We start from the raw sequence: 22,132 nt of genomic DNA on the forward strand, positions 1-22,132 counted from the left end.
AAACTAAGTTTATATTGTCACATAAGGAGTAAAGTCAAGGTACTTCAAATGAAAGCATGCATCTTTACTTCTGGAGACTTTCAAGCCAAAGATTGTGTTGGTGGAAATCTATGGAGTCTTTGTACCTTTTTCCTTATTACACTACTCTCATCGGCCTCTTTAGTTCTCTACCTTAGGTATTTACTTAAAGCACAGCACAGCCAAAATTATCAGCACCCATCTTTTTATGTTAAAAGTTTGTTAAAGTTTGCCTGCTTTTGTGTTCTTACCAAGGAAAAACATAGCAGCCTACAAACATACTGTACTAATTTCAAAGCCCTTGTTCTTTTCAGTCATTCCAGTCTTGTGGGGGGGGATAGAAATCCATGCAAGATCAGGCTTAGAAACAGGCCTACCACCAGCAATATTCAAGCTAGAAATGGCAGCAGTTCCACTTGCTGACAAACATATGCAGTTCTTTTAACTTACAGACCAAGAACCACAGCACTGTTCAAGGCACAGATCAACAACAGAGCTGTCACGATCTACCTATGTCAGTCCCCTTGCAGCTCAACAGAACAGCCTCCACTAAAGCAAATCACTCATCTGTATATTCTCAGCTTCCCCTGTAACAACATACAGAAGGTAGATCAGACACAGCAGCCACCACTGTGCCACAGGGATACCCACACGAGGTAAAGCACAACATTTCTGGCCCCTTACTAAAGGAAAACTGATGCACATGCCCTGGTTGATAAGTTTACTACCTCTGTGTTACCAGAACACATTTTTGTTAAACTTACGTTTGAACGCAGCTTTCCCACAGGCTGTTAACAACTTAAGTTCACCATGTAAAGTGTAAGCCTTCCATTTTTTCTATTCCTTCTCAGCTCAGTTTTAAATGTAATTTCCACAAATTACATTAAAATATTTTTCTCACTCTGCCACTTGCCTCTGGAAAAAAAAACAACAAGCAAACTAAAGACAGTTTCACACTGTTCAGCTGAACTTTTGTTAGTCATATCCCTCAGCATCTCAGAATGTTTCTAGTGCTGTACTTCCAACCTGATGCATTTCTGCAGAAGAACGCTTCCTTCTGAACACACACAGGCTCAAAGCAGCACGTGGACTGCCAGGAAATGGCCTCTGCAACACTTGCAATTGCTGTCCAAACAGCATTACAACAGTCTACAGAACATGTACTGCAACTGACTCTCTTTGGGACAAATAAAATGAATACCAGAGCACAGAACTTACTAATAAGGAAGCGAGCCATGTCTGTTCCCACTAATGGCTCCATATACTCCTTCAGCTGCCTGTTCAGAATTTGTTCCTTACGTTACAGGCTCTTTGCTGGAAAGGTTATAACCAAGATAAAATTCCGTATTAGTGACACAATTCTGCAAGAATTAAGAACAAGCGACGCAAATGCCTTTATACTTACAGAAACACATGGGCACACAGAAGCTCCAAACTTAAAAGAACAGACAGACTTCTTGTTTCTTTTTTTTTGGACTTTTTTAATTGGGAAAAGTGCTTCTTACAAAAGGCAGCTGCAAAACAATACGTTATAGACCTCAGAACAATTTCTCATTCCATTTAAAAGTGAAAGGAGAGGCAGTCTAGGGGACAAGAGCAGCAGGAGAACAGATCACGGGGCATCCACAAGTCAATAAAAAACAGCAACAATGTAATGCAAGGTTAAAATTCCTGTGCTGGGGGCTTTGGTGGCAAAGTAATTTCTCAATGCAAATTATGGCCAGAAACTGCATGACTGCCTTTGTAAGCAGTAACTCACATAAGCTGAACAGCTTTACCAGGCAACCTGCTCAACTCGGATGCTGAGAGGCACACGTACCTCAGACCAGCCGGGAGGCACAGCAATCTCCTAGGAAAGCTCATGGCTTAAGTGGTTACATCAAACTCTAAAAATTACAGAGCAATAAAGCTAAAGGGGCCTCTCTGGTGTTCCTCCGACCTCACCTTGGCTAACCGGATTTCTGCTCCTGGACAACCCTAATCCTACACATCAAAGAGAGCTGCTGTATTAGGGGGTGCTGTCTATTAAGTTAAGCGATAGTGAAGATTACTGCCACAGACTGAGCTGAGACCACTAAACCAGTTTCATGTCCAATTGGAGGCTAGGCTTCATGCACCAAGAGGGGATGAAAGATGGTTTTGTTATTTTTAACTTACACAGAGTCTCCCCATCCTTGAGGTCCAACTCCACATTTATCTGTATATACACATAGAGAGTTCTCCTTTCACAAAGACATTTTCCTTTCATGCTAACACAGTAAAAACCCAGAACGTTCACACCTGGTTCTGGTTACACAGTAGTAATAGTAATGTGCAAGTAAACAAGAGACCAAAATCACAAATGAAAATGTGTACATGAGGGGGCTGGAACGGAGCTGATGCCAGAAACTGAGTATTTGTATCTGGCCTGAAGTCAGAAATATTGATACAATGACAGAAAGACCATCAGCCAATTTACATCCCCACTGCATGGCCACTGCTCATTTTTGTATCTGGGCTCTTCAAAATGAGTGTGGAAGTCCTGTAAACACTTTAACCCTGGAACTGGGTGAACTCTGTTGGGTACACAGATGAAGCAACAAACCTAAGCTAACTGTTTGACAGTTAAATTCATTTTTACAAAAACTAACATTTTAAAGATTTATTTCATGTTATTTTTTTTTTAAACAGAGGAAAAAACAACACTCCTGGGATGGGAGGGGATGGGAAGAGACAGACCCTGGGTAAAAGTTATTACAACAGCACCTGGAATTGATCGGCCTGCCTAGGAGAAACACAGGCACTGCCACAACACCACAGGTAATAGCTACTGCCTGAAGCCAAGACGACAGTCCACACTCCACTGACAGGTGCTATAGATCCAAATCATAATAATCTTCCAGCTCATCATGAAACAAGTCCCACTCATCCTCGGAATCCGTTAGCTCATCGTCACGTCCTGCTGCCAACAGCATAAGCAACATCTCACCAAGCTCAAAGGCCACCACCTCATCCTCATCCTCATCGGTCTCAAACGGATCACCGTTCTCTTGCTCCTCAATGAACTCCCAGAACCGATTCCTCCGCTGGGCCTGTGAGTGGAACACAAGTGTTTTTTCCCAGTTGAACAAGCAGCTCAAGACAGGAAGTCTTTCAAAAGACTGACAAGATTCAGCCCCTGGAGTAGTTTCTGACAGGCAAGAAACCACATCTCATTCAAGGAGATACCGACCTCCAGCAGAGTTTACTCTTAAGACGCCTCGAGTTAATGCTGCCCAACTTTACTGTTTCAGATGCTGGCATACTAGGAAAGCTTTATAAATTCACTCTTTCCATCTTGGCCTCCAGCATTCTCAAGTTTTAGACTACCACGTCCTTCAAATTCACCATTACAAAGGTCAATCAGCAGTTTTAAAAAAAACCAAACATGACCAAAACAAAGAAATACCCCAACCATTTCCCTGTCCTTTAGACAGCTGGTTTAATACAAACATCACCTCCTGTGGTCTCTCTGTATAAGAAGGGCAAAAAACAGCAGCACTGACCCGGAATCTACTTGATGTCCCCACTTTGGATCTCTGTGGCTCCTCTCGGCGGCCATCAGGATACGCATGCTTGTAAAAACAGTTCCCTCCAAATGGGCAGCTCCCACGGCCTTCATCAAAATACCTGCATGGCTTGTTGCTGGAAAGGAAAATATTGCAACCCTTACTCATAGCAGACCCCAACCAGACTTCAGAATTGCATTTACCTGTAGTACAAAAGGATCTCAGGTACCATTTGGAGCTGAAGGTATTTTGCCAGTATAGCACCTACACGCAGAAATAAAGTACTACACAGTGTGTGCAGGTTGATACATGCATGGGGACGCTACTGGCTCACAGTGCACGAAACCGTACTACCTTACAGCTGTACCACCACTGTTTTGTGTATAGAAAGGAAAGATGGAGGTCAGAAAACACAGATGCATGCAACCAGAGTCACGAAACTATTCCTGTGGGAAGACAGGCAAGGATGCACTTCACACATGGGGGGGAAAGCAGGTGTGAGAGGGCTTTAGACCAACACCCTTCTTCTCCAGGCGTGCCTTTATTGCTGCTGTCCCAACCTGACAAAAGGCTGCAGTGCTCATACCTCATTGCCTCCTTGTATTTCTGAATGAGTTTCTGCTTCTCTTCCTTCTCCTCCACCCAGTACTCACTTGGAATGACAAAGTTAGATGTGATCCGACATTCTGGGCAGGACCTGGGGAATGAAGAGACTGTGCTGCAAAATTCCACATTCCAGGGTGCTCTCTCTCCCCCTATATAACAATTCATGGCACATTTCCATCTTTAAATATGTATTATACCCATACATTTGCTGTAGAGACTTTTCAATCTAGATTCTCTCTTACACGGGAGGGTACCTAAACTCTCTTCTTCAAGAACTCAATGGAAATGGCAGCTGGTCAGCTTGTCTCAAAAAAGCTTGAAAAAACACTTCACACAGACTCCTTTTTCTTGAGAATTAAGTAAATTTATTTTGGTTTGATTTCTGTATTTATTTGATTGGAACTTTGTTTTTTTAGAACAGACTTTAAATGGAGAAACGCTCTGTCAACTGATTAATGAACTAGGGTAGTAATGAATTAAGAAGCATACATTCTGAACTGGTTAATCTGTTTTCAGATTATATATGGGTGTCCAAGATGTGAAGAGTAACCATTGGACAAAACAGTACTAAATAAATGAAAATTATTTTCTGCCATTAAGTTTTGCAAACTTATCCGTATTAACCAAATCAGAGTGTAAATGCTATCCCTAAAAATTATTTCACTTCCAAGCTGAATAGCATGTATTAAACGCAGCCTGTGTGCAGTCTGCATCTGGAAGTCTGCTGCAAGCTGTCACAAGTTACTAAGTTCTTCCACAGTACCAAAGCACAATCGAAACAGGGAAGTGCCTCACTTTATAATCTTGCTCTCAAATTGTTTAGCACTCCTCCACTTGCGGATGCACTTGAGGCAGTAAGTGTGGCTGCAGTTGGAGAGGATCCCAAAGCGGCGCTCACTAGGATTAGCTTTCTCATACACCACCTCCATGCATATCCCGCACACCATGTCTTTACTACGCTGGACGGCAAATGAAAGCTCCATGTCCTTCTCGTGAGCTTCAATGCAAGACTGGAAAGGAGAGACAAAGAAAACGACTACAGAGACAGCTGGTCACCTAGTGAACTCTAAGCAGGTGCTTAAGCTCACTTTTACTCCGCTATTTTACCTAATGAATGGAGTAAGATTAAGCTGAAAAAATCTTTATCCTCAAGAAAAAATAATTTGCTGATAGCAGAAAGCAATGAATTCAGAGTTTAAATTTCTATCTTCAGAGACTGCTTTTAAAACACGAGAAAGGCATTCTAGAAGACCATCCAGTTTTACTAGGCAAAGAACAAAGCTTTACGATCCTTAAGCAGACTGCTCTCCCAGCACAGACAAGGAAGCCCAGCTAGTTTTGGGTACAGCCCTGAGAGGAAACAGTCCATTTTACAACAGGAATTCATTAACTGCCTGACCTGTATGTGCCTTCAAATGAAAGGGAATTAGTGACAAGTGACTGTGGGGAGCTAGGAGGCAATAACTTAAAGCTTTTTTACCACCAGACAGTTATTTGCTTACCTTTATGTGCTCGGATCTCTGCGCAGCATCAATTGGATGCAAGACCTGCAGCCCACACATATCGCACACATCCCCATGGATATACACGCAGTTTTCCCCGTAACGACATTCTCCTACTGCAGCGTAGGGGCACAGCTCCTTCTTTATCTCCACATCTATTTCCTGCTTTTCATATTCTTCCTCAATCACCATTTCTTCCAAGGATGCTTCAGCACAGGAAGGGGCAGCTGGGAACAAAATTAAGGACAGTATGCAATACATTCAGATTTAAAGCACTGGGAGTACAAATACATTATGTTTTAATGCAAAGCAAACTCTGGGTAACCCTGCTAAAGTTATCCAGAGAGAATAATAAAAACAACCAAGGTTCATTTCAGTCCAGGTTTCACACACCTTCACTTTGAAAAGTTACTTTCCCACTCAAGAAAGCATGACCAATTTCTTCATCCTTCAACTGAGCAAAACTGAAGTGATGAAGGTTTAAGAGGTCAGATTCAGATCCATTTACAGACTAAGCTAGAGACTAGAAAAATTTTCCTAGCCCTTAAGTACATATTTATACAAACTCTGGTTCAGCAACAACTAAGTAAGATTACAAATCTCAGTGCTCTTAGAATAAACTTCACATTACTTTAAGTTAACAGGCTTTTCCCCAGAAATTACACAACTGAAGCAATAACATGTATACAGCATAACAAAACACTAGTATGGCAACACCACACCAGCAGCTCCTTCTGTGTTCCTTCCAGTGCAGGTTGATTACTGTGTTCCTGTTCAGCCTGAACAATAGTTTCACTTCTAGACTCCTGTGCATCTCTATGAATTATAAAAAAGCTGCGTCCACACTTCTCAAACTAACCTTATTCTAGATATTAGCCAAAAAGCCTACCCTAAACAGCTATCTGGTCCGTCATACATATACATTTAGCCTTAGGAAACTGAAATTCAGGGCATTTTCATTGCATTCTAAATTAGACATCAGTTTTGCAAAATCCTGAGTGAATTCCCTTCCCTAAGTTCCATAAATGGAACTGAAATCTGTGTAATTTCCCAATTCGGACTGCTGCTGCTTAACACTTGTCCCTGTACCTCATGAACATAGGCTTGTGTGTGCTCTGAGAAGCCAAACAGCCTTCCAAGATCACTCCATAAGCAGGATAATTAACTACATGACAAGACAAAAGTCATCAGTTTGGAACTGAAGATATAATAAATGGAGTAGAACAAAGCATTATTATACCCAGAACAAATGAAGAGTAAAAACTGGACTTCATTTACATAAACAGAAGCTGTTACAAGAGTAAAAAAGCCATCTATGCCTTATGAAAGCGCAGCTTTTATAAGCTTTGGAGGCAGCAGATGTGGAGAAATAAGCAAGAACTATGAAAGGCACACCTGGATCTCTAAAAGTAAAGGACAGACTCTCCTCAGAACAAACAAACAAAAAAAGGAGGTTGCACACCCACAGTTTTCATCCCTGTGGAACAAAGGGACACACTAAACATTATGTATGGTTTACTGTGTGCTGTTAGCTTTTTGACAGAAAGGGTAAGAGAAAGAGCAGGTCCCTGCGAGCTCACTGTTGTGGGAGATAAGCAAATCCTGAAGAAAATACTAGCTCTCAATAAGTTGGGAGTCTGCTTCTTGAACCACCTCTGACTTTAGAGGTCACTTGCACACTCTCTTAGCTAGAAACATGCTTTTCAAAAGCAAATGAGTGACAGAGTAACAAGCTAACTGTCAACCTCCTCATTTTTTTATTTTTCCAACCCCGAACCCCCCCCAAAAATTCATTACTTCTTCCTTGTAAGTTCTAATGAACTAGTACCAAGAAAAGTAACAGTAACCATACACTAGACTCTACCTACTCTTTTGAAAGTAATTTGAAAACTTTTAATTAATTGAAATCCATGATCTATACTCCCAAAAAAGCAACAAAAATTACAACTACCAGTCAGTTTCTATTCTCTCGACAGACAGTCATTTTTTGGTCAGTTTTTTGTTTAACGATGCCACAGATTTTTACCTAGCTGTTACACTTGACTTCTGACATCTTGCTTGACCCTTACTGAGGAAGACAAGCTCAGTAGATCTTAGCACAGATAGGCAGAAGCCTAGTAGACAAATGCAGACAAAATGCAGAAAAATGTAGTTTCAAAGGAACTGAGTGATACAAAACTTCTTTTAATTGGGCTGGCAAGATTATTATTGAGCAAGGCAATCCTACATTCCTGGAAAATGCATACTTTGAATGATGAGGCACATTTGCAGCTTAAGAGAAGAATTTTGAAGAGTCACCTGCACCCCTCTGAAGGATATATTTTGTCAAAACTTTATTCACTAAAGTTTTTTATTCATTAAAAATAAAACAAAATCAAAAAACAGCAAACTTAATATGTGAGATTGGGAAAAATGGATTTGAAGTCTTAGCCCTGAAGAGATTAGTATTTCCACTTCTGAGTATTTCAGCTCCCATAACCTAAAGCCTTGCTTACATAGCTTCTTTACCTACTGCACTGCATCTGCTACAGTTTTGCTTCCTCTTGGAAGGCATAATTAGAGACACAAGACTGCTTCAGTAGTTCTGAATCCAACATACCACATAGAATAAGCTATACTCCCAACAATTCTCTCTGTTTTCAGAACCACTACTCTCCAGTAGGTGGACCCAATCCTTATCTTCTCACTCTCCCTTCACCCATTTCAGCCAACGGGATTAAATTTATACAACTGAAAAAAAGTAGTTCATTACGTTTCATTCAAACACCATCTGCTTTAGCCTAAGACACTCTGTAGCAAGAAAAACATTCACCCTGTAGCACCAGCAGGATACAAAACAGAATTTGGAAAAAGAGTCTGGGAAGAGAATGTTATTTAACATCTGGACAATAGCAGTAATTGACATAGAATAGTCTGACTATTCACATCAGAAAATTAAAGTTTAAATTAAGGAAAAGTCACTTGAAGTGATTAATAAATACAAATAGTTGTATTGCAGAAAACTAAAGTATTAAAATAAATTCACTACACATAAATTATTGAGCCATGACGGAAATTCTCTATTATCCTATGATCAGCTTACCACGTCCACAGTACGGCTGCCCAGGGACAAACTCCACAGCATTCACCCAGTCTTCAGCACCTACTCCTGCAGCTGCTAGATCAATATTTTCAGCTGCCAGACCAATATCTTCAGCTGCCAGACCCATGCTCTCAGGTGACAGACCCATGCTTTCAGCTGCCAGACCCATGCTTTCAGGTGGCAGACCCATGCTTTCAGGTGGCAGACCCATGCTTTCAGGTGGCAGACCCATGCTTTCAGGTGGCAGACCCATGCTTTCAGCTGCCAGACCCATGCTTTCAGCTGCCAGACCCATGCTTTCAGGTGGCAGACCCATACTTTCAGGTGGCAGACCCATACTTTCAGGTGGCAGACCCATACTTTCAGGTGGCAGACCAATACATTCGGCTGCCAGACCAATACTTTCAGGTGCCAGATCTATATTTTCAGCTGCCAGATCTATATTTTCAGCTGCTAGATCTATATTTTCATCTTCTATCTCAGCAATGATGTCTTCAACTGTTTCAGGGAGTGATGCGAAGTCTGAGGACATCGAGGCATAAATCTTTGCATCTGGATCCACATCAGTCACTTCTTCCTGTATCAGTGGCTTGGTATGTTCATATCTAAAAAGTTACAACACATCATGTCAACGCTTCACAAATACCCCCAATAAAGCAGCCCAGAATACAGAAAATAATTTAAAAATACCATTAAAAACCAAAACAAAACCGAACAAAAATGAAACAAAAAAAAATCCACAACAACCTGATTAAGATACACACTACTCAGGGGTATCTAAAAACGGCCTGGAAGAGAAAGCTACTGACCACCCTTTAAAGATCCGTGCTTCCACTTGTGTCATCTGTCAGCACTGCTTAAGGAAACAGAAGGTACTCCATGATTTTGGAGGAAATGGAGCAGGATGCACCTTTGTAACCTAACTTATATAGAATGAACTTCAGCTATGCTCAAATCTGGTCACAGATCTTTGTGTACATGCACTCTTACTGAATCAGATAAATTACTTCATTCAACTTTGAGAAAACTGGGTGCAGATACTGCTATCTTGTGGGAAGCCACAGGAAAGATATGGCCAGACTCTTCTCAGAGGCTCAGCAATAGCATGGCAGTCAGTAGACATAAGTTCAAAACGGGAAGTTACAATTAGATACCAAGAAAAAAAAATTACTGTAAAAATAGTCAAACACTGGAATGGGTGCACAGGGAGGCTGCACAATCTTCATCCTTGTAGAGAATCAAACTTGACTGGACAATGTTGTGGGCAACCTTGCCTAAGCTGGTTCTGCCTTCAGCACAGCTCCAGAGATCCACAACAAAATAAATTATTCTTTTTCTCTATTTGAGCATCTTGCCTCTTTCAGATGTTATTAGTTATTTCTAATCCCTCTTTCAAATCACTGTGGAAAAAGATGCTGCCACCCAGACACATGAAAGCAACATTTCTCTCCAAAATACGTTTTTCAGCAACTAGCAGACTACAAAACAATTTACAAGTGTACCTTTGAAGTCTTAGATCTGTTTGCTTACTAATTTCAAGGAGAAATAAAGGGAATTCTTGGAGATCATGCAAAACTTAAGCAACAGTGATTTATTTACCTTGTACCAGATTGAAAACAACTAAGTGTCATGGTTCTTGTATATTAAAGAGATGTTCAGACCTTCAGACCTCAAAAGCAAAGGTTTCCAAAGCCACACACATCCACCCAATGAGATGAACAAGACAACCCACTGGAGTGCAGAGAGAAACTACTAGAGCTTGTCTTTTTTTTTTTTTTCCTCTAAAAAGAACTTTACCTCTTACTAACATTTAACATACAGATTTACAGCAGTGTCCTCACTCAGTCCATATGTCAAAGGGTCCCACATTTAGTATGCATGAGGTGTCCTGAAGGAGGAGCAGGTGTTTCACCACACATGGTTGACAGTGGCACCCTCATTTGTTCCCTCACTTGCAGCACAATGAAACACATTATGGGTTTCTTGTGCCCAATTAAACAGATTGATATTACCTTGTTTTACCTAAACTAACTGACCAAAACTAAGAAGTGGTTTGAAAAGATTACTGCAAATGAACAGAGGACTGAAGACAACACTGATAAAGTGAGCAGAAGCAAAAAAAAAAAATGTCAGATCTAACACTTGTCCTACGAGGAGCTTTTCATTACCAGGTAAAGACAATACCAACCTAATGAGATCTGACAAGAACTTGGGGACAGGATGTAAACTGAGACTACCAACAAGACTATTTGAAATACAGATTTACAGCCACTATTATTAATGATAAACCTTGCTCTCAGTGGTTATTATTTATTGCCTTGAAATATCAGCTAATGGTAGTATAAACCCGTCACAATTAGCAAGACATTTAAAATCTAAACATCCAGAACACAAAGACAGACCTCTACAATTTTTTTCAGATATCAGTCATCTGATACTCCATCCAGTGTTTTACAGAACTTCAGAATAAACACTGCAATAGTTAAAGAGAAAAAGCCATACAACTGGACCATTTGTTCCTCCTGCTGTGGTAAAAATGTCTGAAATAATGCATGGGAAACAATACGGTGACAGAACAAGACATTCCTTTGTCAGCAATACTGTTGGGAATGGCATCAAAAATACAGTGAAAGATGTGAAGAAACAATTATTAGAAAAAATTTCGCAGTGTGGGAAGTTTGTTGTACAGCTGGATGAAAGTACAGATGTTTCTAACATACCCCAGCTTATGATATGTGCTAGATTCTGTTTCAATAATGAAATACATGAAGTTTTGAAAGAGACTTGTATGGAGACAACATTCTGAAAACAGCTGTTCCAGAACATTTTCACCATTACGCAATTTTGCTGCCAAAAAACAATGCAAGTGTGTCAACTATAAAAAAAAAACAAACCCTCTTATCTTGTACAGTTAAAACTCGGAAATAAATTAAAATATATAACTAATAAAGCTTTCAGTGAGAGAAGTTTCTGAACTGTTAATAAAAAAATTAAGTTTTTTTCATCTTTACTACACTTTTTTTTGAAATCTGGATTTTGTGTATATTTTATAATGTATGCATCAGTACAGTACCAGATATCATCTACAAATACGTATATATTGTGAGGTACTTGGAAATTTTTCATGGAGTGTGTGATCAAAACTTTGGACACCACTGATCTATATGGCAGGTGATCTATATGGCTAATTTTTATTTCCCTTATCCACAGTAAACTATAATTAAAGATTAAAGCTAACTAGAAACTACCATATGAAGTCATGATGCAACTTTTTAATCATGCAGTAGAGCTGCAACATGACAAAGTTGTAACTCCTGCTATATTTTAATAGAGTGAAGTTAAGACGATGCAAACACTGAGTCTCTGTAAAGCTTTGCTACATTAGGAAAGCATTCATTTCCTGTCTACACATGTAGTTTTTATTCTTTTTAATGATTTCAGTATTAGGGTTGAGTTATAGCTTAAGTCTTACAAATGCCTCCCTAATGTAGAAGCAGCATTGTAAAACCTACATGACTACACTCCAACTACTTTTCCAAAATGGCAGTTCAAGTGTTGAGAGCAGCCACTCCTGAAGAGACTAACAACTGGAAAAAAAATTCTTACCTGTTCAGGCTTCTATAATCACTCACCAAATGTAATTGAGTTTCATCAGTTCAGCTAGTCTGAATGCAGTCTCAACAGTTCAGCTAATTCATCAACACATTATTAGTAATAAAGCCCACACCCTGACAACTAGTACTCATACGTTTGTGTATATATGTATATGTATGTGTATATACATATTTCCTATAAGTCACCTTGTCTTTGTTTATTTACTTGCAGAGCAAAGAAAATACCATAGTATTTAGCAAGAGGAAGCACTTTGTGAAAAAGGTGCATTTATAAATTTCTGAAGTAACAATGACAGAGGAAACCACTAAGATTTACCGTCCCCTACTTGTGGTCACAGAGCGAAATCACTGTCTAACAGGATGGTCAGTGTTATTTATTCACCTGCAAAGATCTCCATAAGCACAGCATCCTCGCTGGTAGTACCTGCACACCATGGCAGACTGACTAGTGGAGAGGTCATGGGAGTAGCGGCAGTTGTCTCCTTCCTTGCAGACTCCATGCATGAAATATCTGTAAGACAGCACATTACTGGGAGTTAAGGGGAAGATCTGAAGACATAAGCCAAGTACGTGGATGAGGAGTTATGCTGTAAATCAAATTATGCTGAATTAAGACCACCACTATCAACCCATGGCTCTGCTTTCCAGTATAAAAATCTAAATAACATCTAAGATGAAGCTTTAGCTATTCCAGTGAACTGCACTGCACATTTAGGAACTTATGCCTATAAAAGTCTGAAAAAAACCTGTGAAACAAAACTTGCCCTGGGAAATGACACAAAAAGTCTTGCACAAAGTCAATGGGGATAAATTTTCACTATCACCTCGTGTTTTGACACAAACAAAAACCTTAGAATTGTAGAAAGGTATATGCTAACCAAAAATAAAGATCATCATGTCCAACTGTTAATCTAGTCCTGCCAAGTCCCCCCTAAGCACCACAACTACACTTTTTTAAATACCTCTAGGGTTAGCGGTATTTAAAGAAGTCCACCACTGCATCCACGGACGTAAATCTATTCTGAATTTGTAAATAATTCAACCAGTAGTACTTTCCTCTCCAATAATACAAAACATGTTTGTGATGGATAATTGAATGCACATTTGTTTATACCATAGGAGCCAATTAATCAGTAGAAACACCCTGCCTCAATACTGTCTTGAAAGAGTTGGAGTTTCACAGCGTTTTGAGGACACCTTACTAGATCTTAGCATGTCAAGTAATGCAAGTTTAACCAAGCTTCCTCAATTTCAGCTATTCAAGAAAATGGAAGAGTAATTTTTAATTTAACTTTTAACCTAGAAGAGCCAAGATTCTTTAAAGTCAACAAACTTCAACTATTTAGACCAATATGTTTACATCAAAACCACAACTGAGAATAAAAGTGTAAGTACATGTTTGCCAATCGCCATAGATGTATAAAACAAATACCAAAAAACCCACAAAAAAACCCCATCAAAAAACAACCTACCCCTCCTAAAAAACCAAACCTACATAAGAACTGAATCCACCAACATGTTTACCAACTCTTCAGTTTAGAAAGAGAAGCATTGGCTCCAAGATCCTAAGTAGGCTGCAAACTCTGAACTCATTGGAAATATCAGGACCTGGTAAATAAGAACATTTGTTAATGTTTAGCTCTCATAAAAAACACCACTTGAGAGAGTACTGAGAAGCAGTTTATACCCCTGTAAGCCTATCTTGCTGCTGAAAGGGGCAGTCTGCCATCTTTCTGTTGCATACTTCCACCATTTTTAATTGGTTTTACCACAGCTTTGCAGTCAGAAAAACAAGGATCTCCAGCTTGCTGACTGTGCAGCCACACAGCAGTACAGCCAGCACAAGAGACAAGAAGGATCATCTTTCAGCATCCCAAACTAAGATTAGGAGGATCTTTCTTCAAACATCACATTGAAGTCAATATTCCTAAACTTAAAAAGTGCAAAGTTGCCAGACTGCATGAATTTCTGCATAGGTACTTAGTTGGCTATACTTGTAGGAAGTCAAATAAATCAAAGTGAACAATTCAGCAACACAAACAGAACTACATTTGTAATCCAGTACTAGGAATCTATTAAAACCTGAGGTGAGTTTTAAGAGGGCTGATAAACCTCCATGTGCAACACCAGTGGTGTATTCAAGCTACTAAGAAGAAATAAAATTTGAAGTGGTTTTATAAACCACTGGCTGACACTTTCCATCAGCCTGCTCCAAACAATCACCTGTCTGTCTGTACACAGTAGCCCCATAGTAACTAGATAAGAAATGTGGTCCTACTAAAAATAAGTGGTGTAAAACCAAGATTAGGCTATGTGGAATATTTTCCCAGGAGAGATTAGTACCCTAGTCAGGTTTGCCAGATGGCTTCATAAACAGCTACCACACACCAGGAACAGGGTGTTACAACAATAAATCAAAAAACCCCTCGCTGCATAGCCAGCACCCTCCACTGTGAGCAAAAAACCCCCTACCATCTACACAAACCCCAACAAAAAGTTACAGCCCACTCACAAACCAACCCACCTCAAAGTGAAAAACAAAACAGCTCATGAACTTGCGGAATCAGAACACAACTGGAATTTCTGGCTTTCTTGTAAGAAATGGGAGTTACACCAACAGGGTAAAAAAACAAACCAAACAAATAAAATCGGGCTGTTAAATGTTTGCTCTTCAGCAACTGTTATCCCCACCCTTTGCTTATTTCTACACAGCACTGCTTCCCCCATGTGTCGGGGCATGCAATTTCATACCCACCTGATGACTCATAACAGAAAACGGCTTCAAATGCAACCTAACATTCCTTTTGCTGTCCCCATGGTTATTTTTAATCTAGATCAGATCACTGCTCAGCTACACTGCTACTTAAGACAACGAAGTGTTGAGACACCACTACAGCTGAAATAAATGATAAGAGAAAAGCACCAGCCTGAAAAAAAGACTTCTGCCAGAAAGTACTTGTCAATGTAACTTATCCTAAATACATAAGCTTCAAAATTTGACTCTTCCACTGCTTGTTAAACTGAGGAAACCGAGCTCCAAGTCCCTTTGCTTCTTCCTCAGCTTACATTAGAAAGTTCTCTGCAAATACAGGTTCTGTATAATTCTGAAAGATGTCTCAATTTATTATGTCAAGATGGTAGCCTATAAAAATGGGTGGAGGGAAACAGAAACCAAAAAACAAACCCAAAACACTCACAAGCTCAATTTAATTCACATGTCATTTTTAAAGGTCTGCAGTCCTACGCAGCAAACAGACTCATTTGAAAAAAGAAGACTGGGGTGGGAGGAGAGAAATATGTAGTTCTCTAAGGATTATACCAACTTCCTCCCTCTCCTCCTCTCCCCTGCCAAGAGGTAGTATTTTTTTTTTTACTTTAAGTGCACAAAGAATTTAATAATTTACATTTTGATCTTTGGCTAAAATTTGGTCATGTCGAAAAGTAAACAGTGCATTATTTTTTGGCTAAAGGTAATAAAACTGCTGTTGGAGAGCACCTTTACACACACACATAATTCAGTTCAACTTTAAGCTTACACAACGGCAATACCAGCCTCTTGTTTCTGGTTACAGGGAAAAAGGATCTTTAAAACTGAAAAATACATGAGTTACCTGTCTCACTCAGTGATACACTGAAGGATGTCTGAAATTTGCATTCTGCCAAGTACACAGAGAATACAGATGATTTCATCTGAAGAAGTAAAACTAGATCCAGACATATGACTGGATTTTCTCCCAGTGCTTATGATGCTGTCATCCAAAAAGCACTTATTCTGGCAGCAGTGCTCTGTTTTTCATATTCAGATATACTAGCATGATTTGGTGAGGCTGCATCAGGGGACAAAACCTGATTATCTCCCATGGTTCACTGTATGACCGTACAAAACATGAGTGAAACCAACACACACAGAACAACCACCACCAAGTACTAACTGCCTGCATTTGGATTTTATTACGGAAAAATGTTTCAACTCATGTCTAGTTACAGATGCCTTGATCAAAACAGCAGACCCTCATTTTCATGAGGTACTTAAAAAAGGTCACAAAAATCAGGCTTTTCACCTCCATAAGCCTGAAGTTGTAGACAAGATCTGGTGAGTTGGAACTCCAGCCACTGTAGAAGTCAGATGTTACAAGAGCTACAGTTAGTTTACCAGAATACTTAGATTTCAGTTTTATCCAGGTTTCAACGATCCTGATTTTCATGATGCTTTAGAGTATAATAATGTACTAAAAAAAATGTTTTATACCTGATAGAATAATATTACTTCTATTACTGTAAATTGGAGAAAAAGAATTTGCAATGCCTTTATCAAGCAAACAATGCAGTTAAGTAACTGCGGTCTTAAATCCTGAACATACCCCAGCTTCTTTCTATACAAGTCTTTACTCTTGTATTACTTTTAGTGAAATCAATACGCAATACTTCTTTCCATAGCTTTTGAAGCTTGCAATGGGTTTGCTTACTCAGGTGTGGTTTATTCTTTATTTCAGGTCAACTTAATCCTGCTTTCAGGAAACCCCATTTTGTTTCTTAAGCTACCAGTTTTGCTGAATAAGGATGTCAGGTCTGTTACACTTGGCAACAGACCTCCTTAAAAAATGGAGACACTGCCATTACTGGCAGAGAGGGAACTTCAGGGTTACAGTCAGCTGCATTCATTAGCTTCTTCAGGTGCCATACAGAGATAAGAGAACTTCCAAGGCAGATGGCAGCAGGGAAGAGGCCAGGCACACTGTTCTACCACAGCATGTTAATGTTCAGCCACACGAGTGGCTAGTGAAATTCTGTGTTAGTAACCTTAAGAAAAATGATAAGGAAGAAAAAAGGCAGGTGTTAAGAGCATTTATTTCCTTGTGCCTTCTTCCCAATAACCTCCTTCAGTGAGAAGCTATAAAAGGGCAATACAAGTGGGCTGTTAAGAGGTTTATATTCCACATCCTACAACTAGTGCAGCACTGAATAAGGGAAGATATTTTACTGCTTCTTAGTCTTCACACCAGAAGGGAGATAATATCTGATGTGGGTTTTCAGAAATAATAGCAAAGATATAAACAGACAGCCCTCAAAATACACAATCTCAAAATACACAAAATAGGTGCCTAAGAGTTTTATTTATATTGAGCTATTAATAAAAAAATAAGTGAAGTGAAATGTAATCTATTTAAAATGATTTGATGACCTTAATTATTACTGAATGACATCTGGAAAATACAAATAATCTGGAGGAAGTAGTGTCAAGTCTTTGGAAAAAACGTTGCCTATACCGCTGTTCAATAATCACATAACCACCCAAAACTGGGAGGACAGAGAAGCTTGGTAATGACCACCACTCCTTATTTCAAAGATATCAGCAACAAAAAGATCTGAAAATTAAATAAAAACTACTTATGAATTATAGTTTTACTTCTCTGCAGTTTATTCCAGATTAAAAGATTATAAATTACCACACACCACAAAAGCCTTGAAAACTGCTGAACTAGAGAAGTAATGCTAGAAAATTACTTTTAATCATCTCTTGAGGAACATGATGAATTCCTACATTTTACCCAGCAGCTTCTAAACTTAAACTGTAAGAAAAGAAAGATAACAAAAGTACATGTCTATGAGAAATCAGGCTTTCATTTTAGTCACTGTATCTCTTACTTCAGGATATCAATCATCCATCCTACAGATATCAAACTAACATGATAAAACTCCTTAGACGACCAATTTATCTCATCAGGTATTCAAAGGAGCAGCTAGAACTTCACAAATTCTAAACCTTACAGTTTTGATAAAATAAGAATATTTTTTCACCAACTACAAAGTGCAAAGTACTTATACTGAAGAGATCACAACCTCACAGGAGTTTTTTTAGGAAGCATTTACTGTCACACACAATGGTTCAAGTCACTAAAATCTATAAATAGAATAAGTGCTAGTGAAAATGGAAACTGTTTTATCTACTATACTAAGAATTTGCACTTCAATATTCAACCACTTCATCTCACAGTAAAATTCTGTAGCTCTTTTAAAAAGGTAAAACAAGACTTAACAGCAAAAAGTATATTTTCTTGAATACACCCTATTGAAACCAAACTTAAAAAGCAAAATTTGTATCACACATTCCCTGAAGCTCAAGTCAGAATTGTTTCACTTTAAAAACCGAGAAAAGCTACTATATCTAACTTGAATGCCCCACTAAAAGTAAACAGGGAAATAAGCAAGTAGTGGGTAACTGGGGGGGATTAGCCAGGAAGAACAAAGAATGGGGAGGTTCACTGGGTTCAAAACTGAGACCTGATTTTTGTTTAAGCTCACATTAAAGCACATTAACCATTAGAAAAGAGCAGCTTTAACTCCCCAGTAGTCACAAGTGTTTGTAAATAAATATATTCATTAGACTAACTGCATGATACATTTAATACTCACTGCACTGCATGATATTGATGAACTTGACTGCTTCTGTACTCTGGCAGTCACCGCCCTCAATACATTTACTGATCTTGTCTGATATCTGAGAAAAAAACATATGTATATATCTCTCTCACCAATCCATTTCACCTAATTGAGCCTTTCAACCTTCATAAATGAGGCAATCTCTACAGAGAGAGCACTAACTTGTATCCTTGCAACTCATTCAAAAGCTGAGCTAAGCATAATTCCGGGACATTTCCTCATCGCTGGCCTAACCTTTAAGTGCCACAAATCAAATATTAACACGGCAAAAATTCTTTGTGTGAAGAAGTACTTAGGGCTGAGAAACAGTGTTTCTCAAACGGTCAGATTAACAATGAATTAACTAAAATAAACAGTGACCAACAGTTACCAGGAATGCCACGGCATACTTAACAGCACAAGAGAGACACAGCAAGCAAGCTGCCTGCAGAAATCAAGTGAGGGTTCTTAATACTGCAATTTGTACCTGCAATCGGCAAAAATCGGAAAATATGAAGAAAAGACAGTAAGAGACCATAGATCTTGAGACTATCGGCCCAAGGGGTGTTCCTTCTGGCTTCCAAGGGACTTATGATGTATTTTTGCACAGAAAATATTCAGATTAAATGCAATTTTCAATTTTATTTAAATAAAAAAATAATAAAATTTTGAAAGACTTGCAGGAGATGCTCCTCGATGCTCATTTTGGATTACCATTTTCTTAGTAATAAACTAATAATATTTCTGGATTCACAAAAAATTATTTTATATTCCTTTCAGCCTGCAAAAAGGCCATCAGGATAAGTTTAAAAATAGGCCACCTAGCAAGGTCTACAAAATGCAGTATGATTTGCATAATCCTATATAAAAGATTTCTCAGAAATACAGTTTAAAGGAAAACGCAATCGGAGAGTGACGCAGCATCCAGAATCTTGACAAAGTAACAGAAATATTTAAATTTTGCACCCTATCAGGACTTATTCCCATACCCCCGTTTAATAAATAATTCTTGCAATATCAACCACGAATTCGTTTACATTTGAAAATCTTTATTCCACCGGACAAGAACCAAAGGCATTTCGCACTTCCTGCTTTCTGGCATTTTCTGGAAGGCAGTTCGGGGACTCCCACCCTACCATCTCCTCCACACCGATGACTGCGGGCAGATTTCCACACAATAGAGTGACCCACGGCACCGCACAGGGAGCCAGCAACCCTTCCAACCTCCGCGGCAAGGGGATGGGCAGCCACATGCAATGTGCGCAGCGAATCCGCAGGGCACACCCCCCTCAAAAAAAAAAAAAAAAAAAAAAAAAAAAAAAAAAAAAAAAGGAAAAAAAAATAAAGCAGAGGCGGAAAAAAAGCCGCAACCCGCACCGCCCGCGCGTTCGGCTCCTCCAGCAGGTTAGGCCCGGAGCGCGATCGACGCCAGCAGGTACTTCCGGCAACGGGCCCCCCGCCGCCGCCACCGCTTCACTACAACCCCCACAAGCCCCGCCGCCACCGCCGGTTTCCGCCCGGGGCCGCTGTAGGGCGCGGCGCGGCCCGGTCCGTCCAGCTGCGCAGTTTGCCGCAGGCCTCCCTCAGGGCGCGGGGCGGGGCGGGGGGCGCTGCGGCCGCGCGCTGCGCGTACGTGACCGGGGGGGGAGGGGAGCGGCTCTGAGGGAAACGGCCCCGGGGGTGGAGCGGGGAGGGAGGAGGCAAGGGGGGGGGGGCGCTAATGCCGGCTGCGGGGGGAGGGGGGGGGCAGGTGGGAGGCCGACTGCGGGGTTAGGGGGAGGCCGGCTGCGGAGGGGGGGACAGGGGAAACGGCGATCGCGGTGAGAGGCGGTAGGGAGAAGGGCGACCGTGTCCGCCCTTCACCACCACCACCGCCGCCCCCCATCCGCCTCGCGGCGGACAGCGCGTACCTGCAAGTGACTTGCTTGGTCCATCCGCCTCCTCCCGGCCCCACGACGGGCGGCGGCACGTCTACGAAGTCGAAGGCCGCAGCCGCGGCTCCCGCGGCCGCCACGGGGGATGTTCCCAGCGCCACGGCTGCCGCGGCGTCCGCCGTTGTTCCTAGAGCCACCGCCTCCGCCATGACTGTTTATCCCACACAGCGGCAGCGCCGGAACTTCCGGGAGCACATCCTTCCGGCCGGCGGGACGGGGCGCACTCGGGCGGCGATGGGCAGCGGGGCCGCTGAGCCGCGCTGTGGATCCGCCCCCTCCCCTCCCACCGCCGAACGGCGGCTCCGATTGGCGGAGGGGAAGGCCCGGGCGGGAACGTGCGGACGGAGGGGGGAGGGAAGGGGGCGGTGGCTTCCGGGCGTTACCGCCGCGCGGCGCTGCCGTTGTCCGCTTGGGGCGTGTAATGGAGGCGGGTGGGGAATGGCGGCCTCGGGTGCGTCCCTGGGGCCAGGGGAGAAAAAAGAGGAGGCAGTGGTGCCTCAAAAGCCCGGTCCGAAAACTGGGGTGAGAAACGTCATGTCCTGCCATGGTAAATCCGGGTGGGGAATCTGATGTTTGCCTGACCTTCATAGTGTCCTTGCCTTCCTACCGGCAAGAGTTGTGACCCAAATACCAACCGTGGCCCAAAAAGGCAGTGGGAAGCAGACATGCAGGGGCAAAGTGAAGGGAGAAGTCAGTAAATGCGAAGTTACTGGTCTTTTACTGGTCTAGGTGGGGGTTGGGCTCTTTTGCCAGACGACTTTCAACAAGACAAGAAGACACGGTCTCAAGTTGTGCCAGGGGAGGTTTAGGTTGGACGTTAGAATTTCTTTACAGAGAGGGTGATCAGACATTGGAATGGGCTGCCCAGGGAAGTAGTGGATTCTTCATCCCTGGAGATATTTAAAAAGAGACTGGATGTGGCACTCAGTGCCATGGTCTGGTAACTACAGCGGTAGTGGATCAAGGGTTGGACTTGATGATCTCTGAGGTCCCTTCCAACCCAGCCAATTCTATGATTCTATGATTCTATCATTTTGCAAACCTATTTGGAAATGCATTTTAAAAATAAAACATACCTAAGCCTTAAGTCACTTAAGAGAAACTACTGGAATTAACCCTTTGTCCTAAATGTAGACAGTAGGACATCATCCTAAGGTGTCAGGCCTTCAGGAAGAGCACTAGAGAGGTCAGAAGAGGTAAAGCTGTTTTCAGGTTGCCTTGAAACCATGACTTCCATGCCCTTGAATGACTTGAGGAATAAGGTAGTGTCGATGCACTTGTTGGTATCTCCTGGAGTATGCAGAGCCACGACCTGAGCAAACAGAACTCTAAAGTAAAAGAAGGTGAAGTACACAGAGATTTTAACAGACTGCAAACCAAGGTAAAGGTGTGCATCAGAAAAAAGGATCGCCAAAAGTTCAGCTTCATA

At 41.1% G+C, this 22,132-nt stretch overlaps 1 protein-coding gene across 1 annotated transcript; it reads right to left on the reverse strand.

Moving 5' to 3' along the window:
* Positions 1-1,482: 1,482 nt before the first annotated feature.
* MKRN1 (makorin ring finger protein 1) lies at positions 1,483-21,011 on the reverse strand. The gene is made up of 8 exons (XM_030469511.1): positions 20,680-21,011; positions 12,732-12,860; positions 8,736-9,340; positions 5,654-5,880; positions 4,947-5,161; positions 4,132-4,242; positions 3,543-3,681; positions 1,483-3,089 (listed from the first exon to the last, which is right to left on the reverse strand). Exons 1-8 carry the CDS (start codon positions 20,850-20,852, stop codon positions 2,871-2,873), a joined length of 1,818 nt encoding a protein of 605 aa, XP_030325371.1. The 5' UTR covers positions 20,853-21,011; the 3' UTR covers positions 1,483-2,870.
* Between the last annotated feature and the right edge of the window lie 1,121 nt (positions 21,012-22,132).

Source organism: Calypte anna, chromosome 1, assembly GCF_003957555.1.
Source record: "Calypte anna isolate BGI_N300 chromosome 1, bCalAnn1_v1.p, whole genome shotgun sequence".
Taxonomy (NCBI): Eukaryota; Metazoa; Chordata; class Aves; order Apodiformes; family Trochilidae; genus Calypte; species Calypte anna.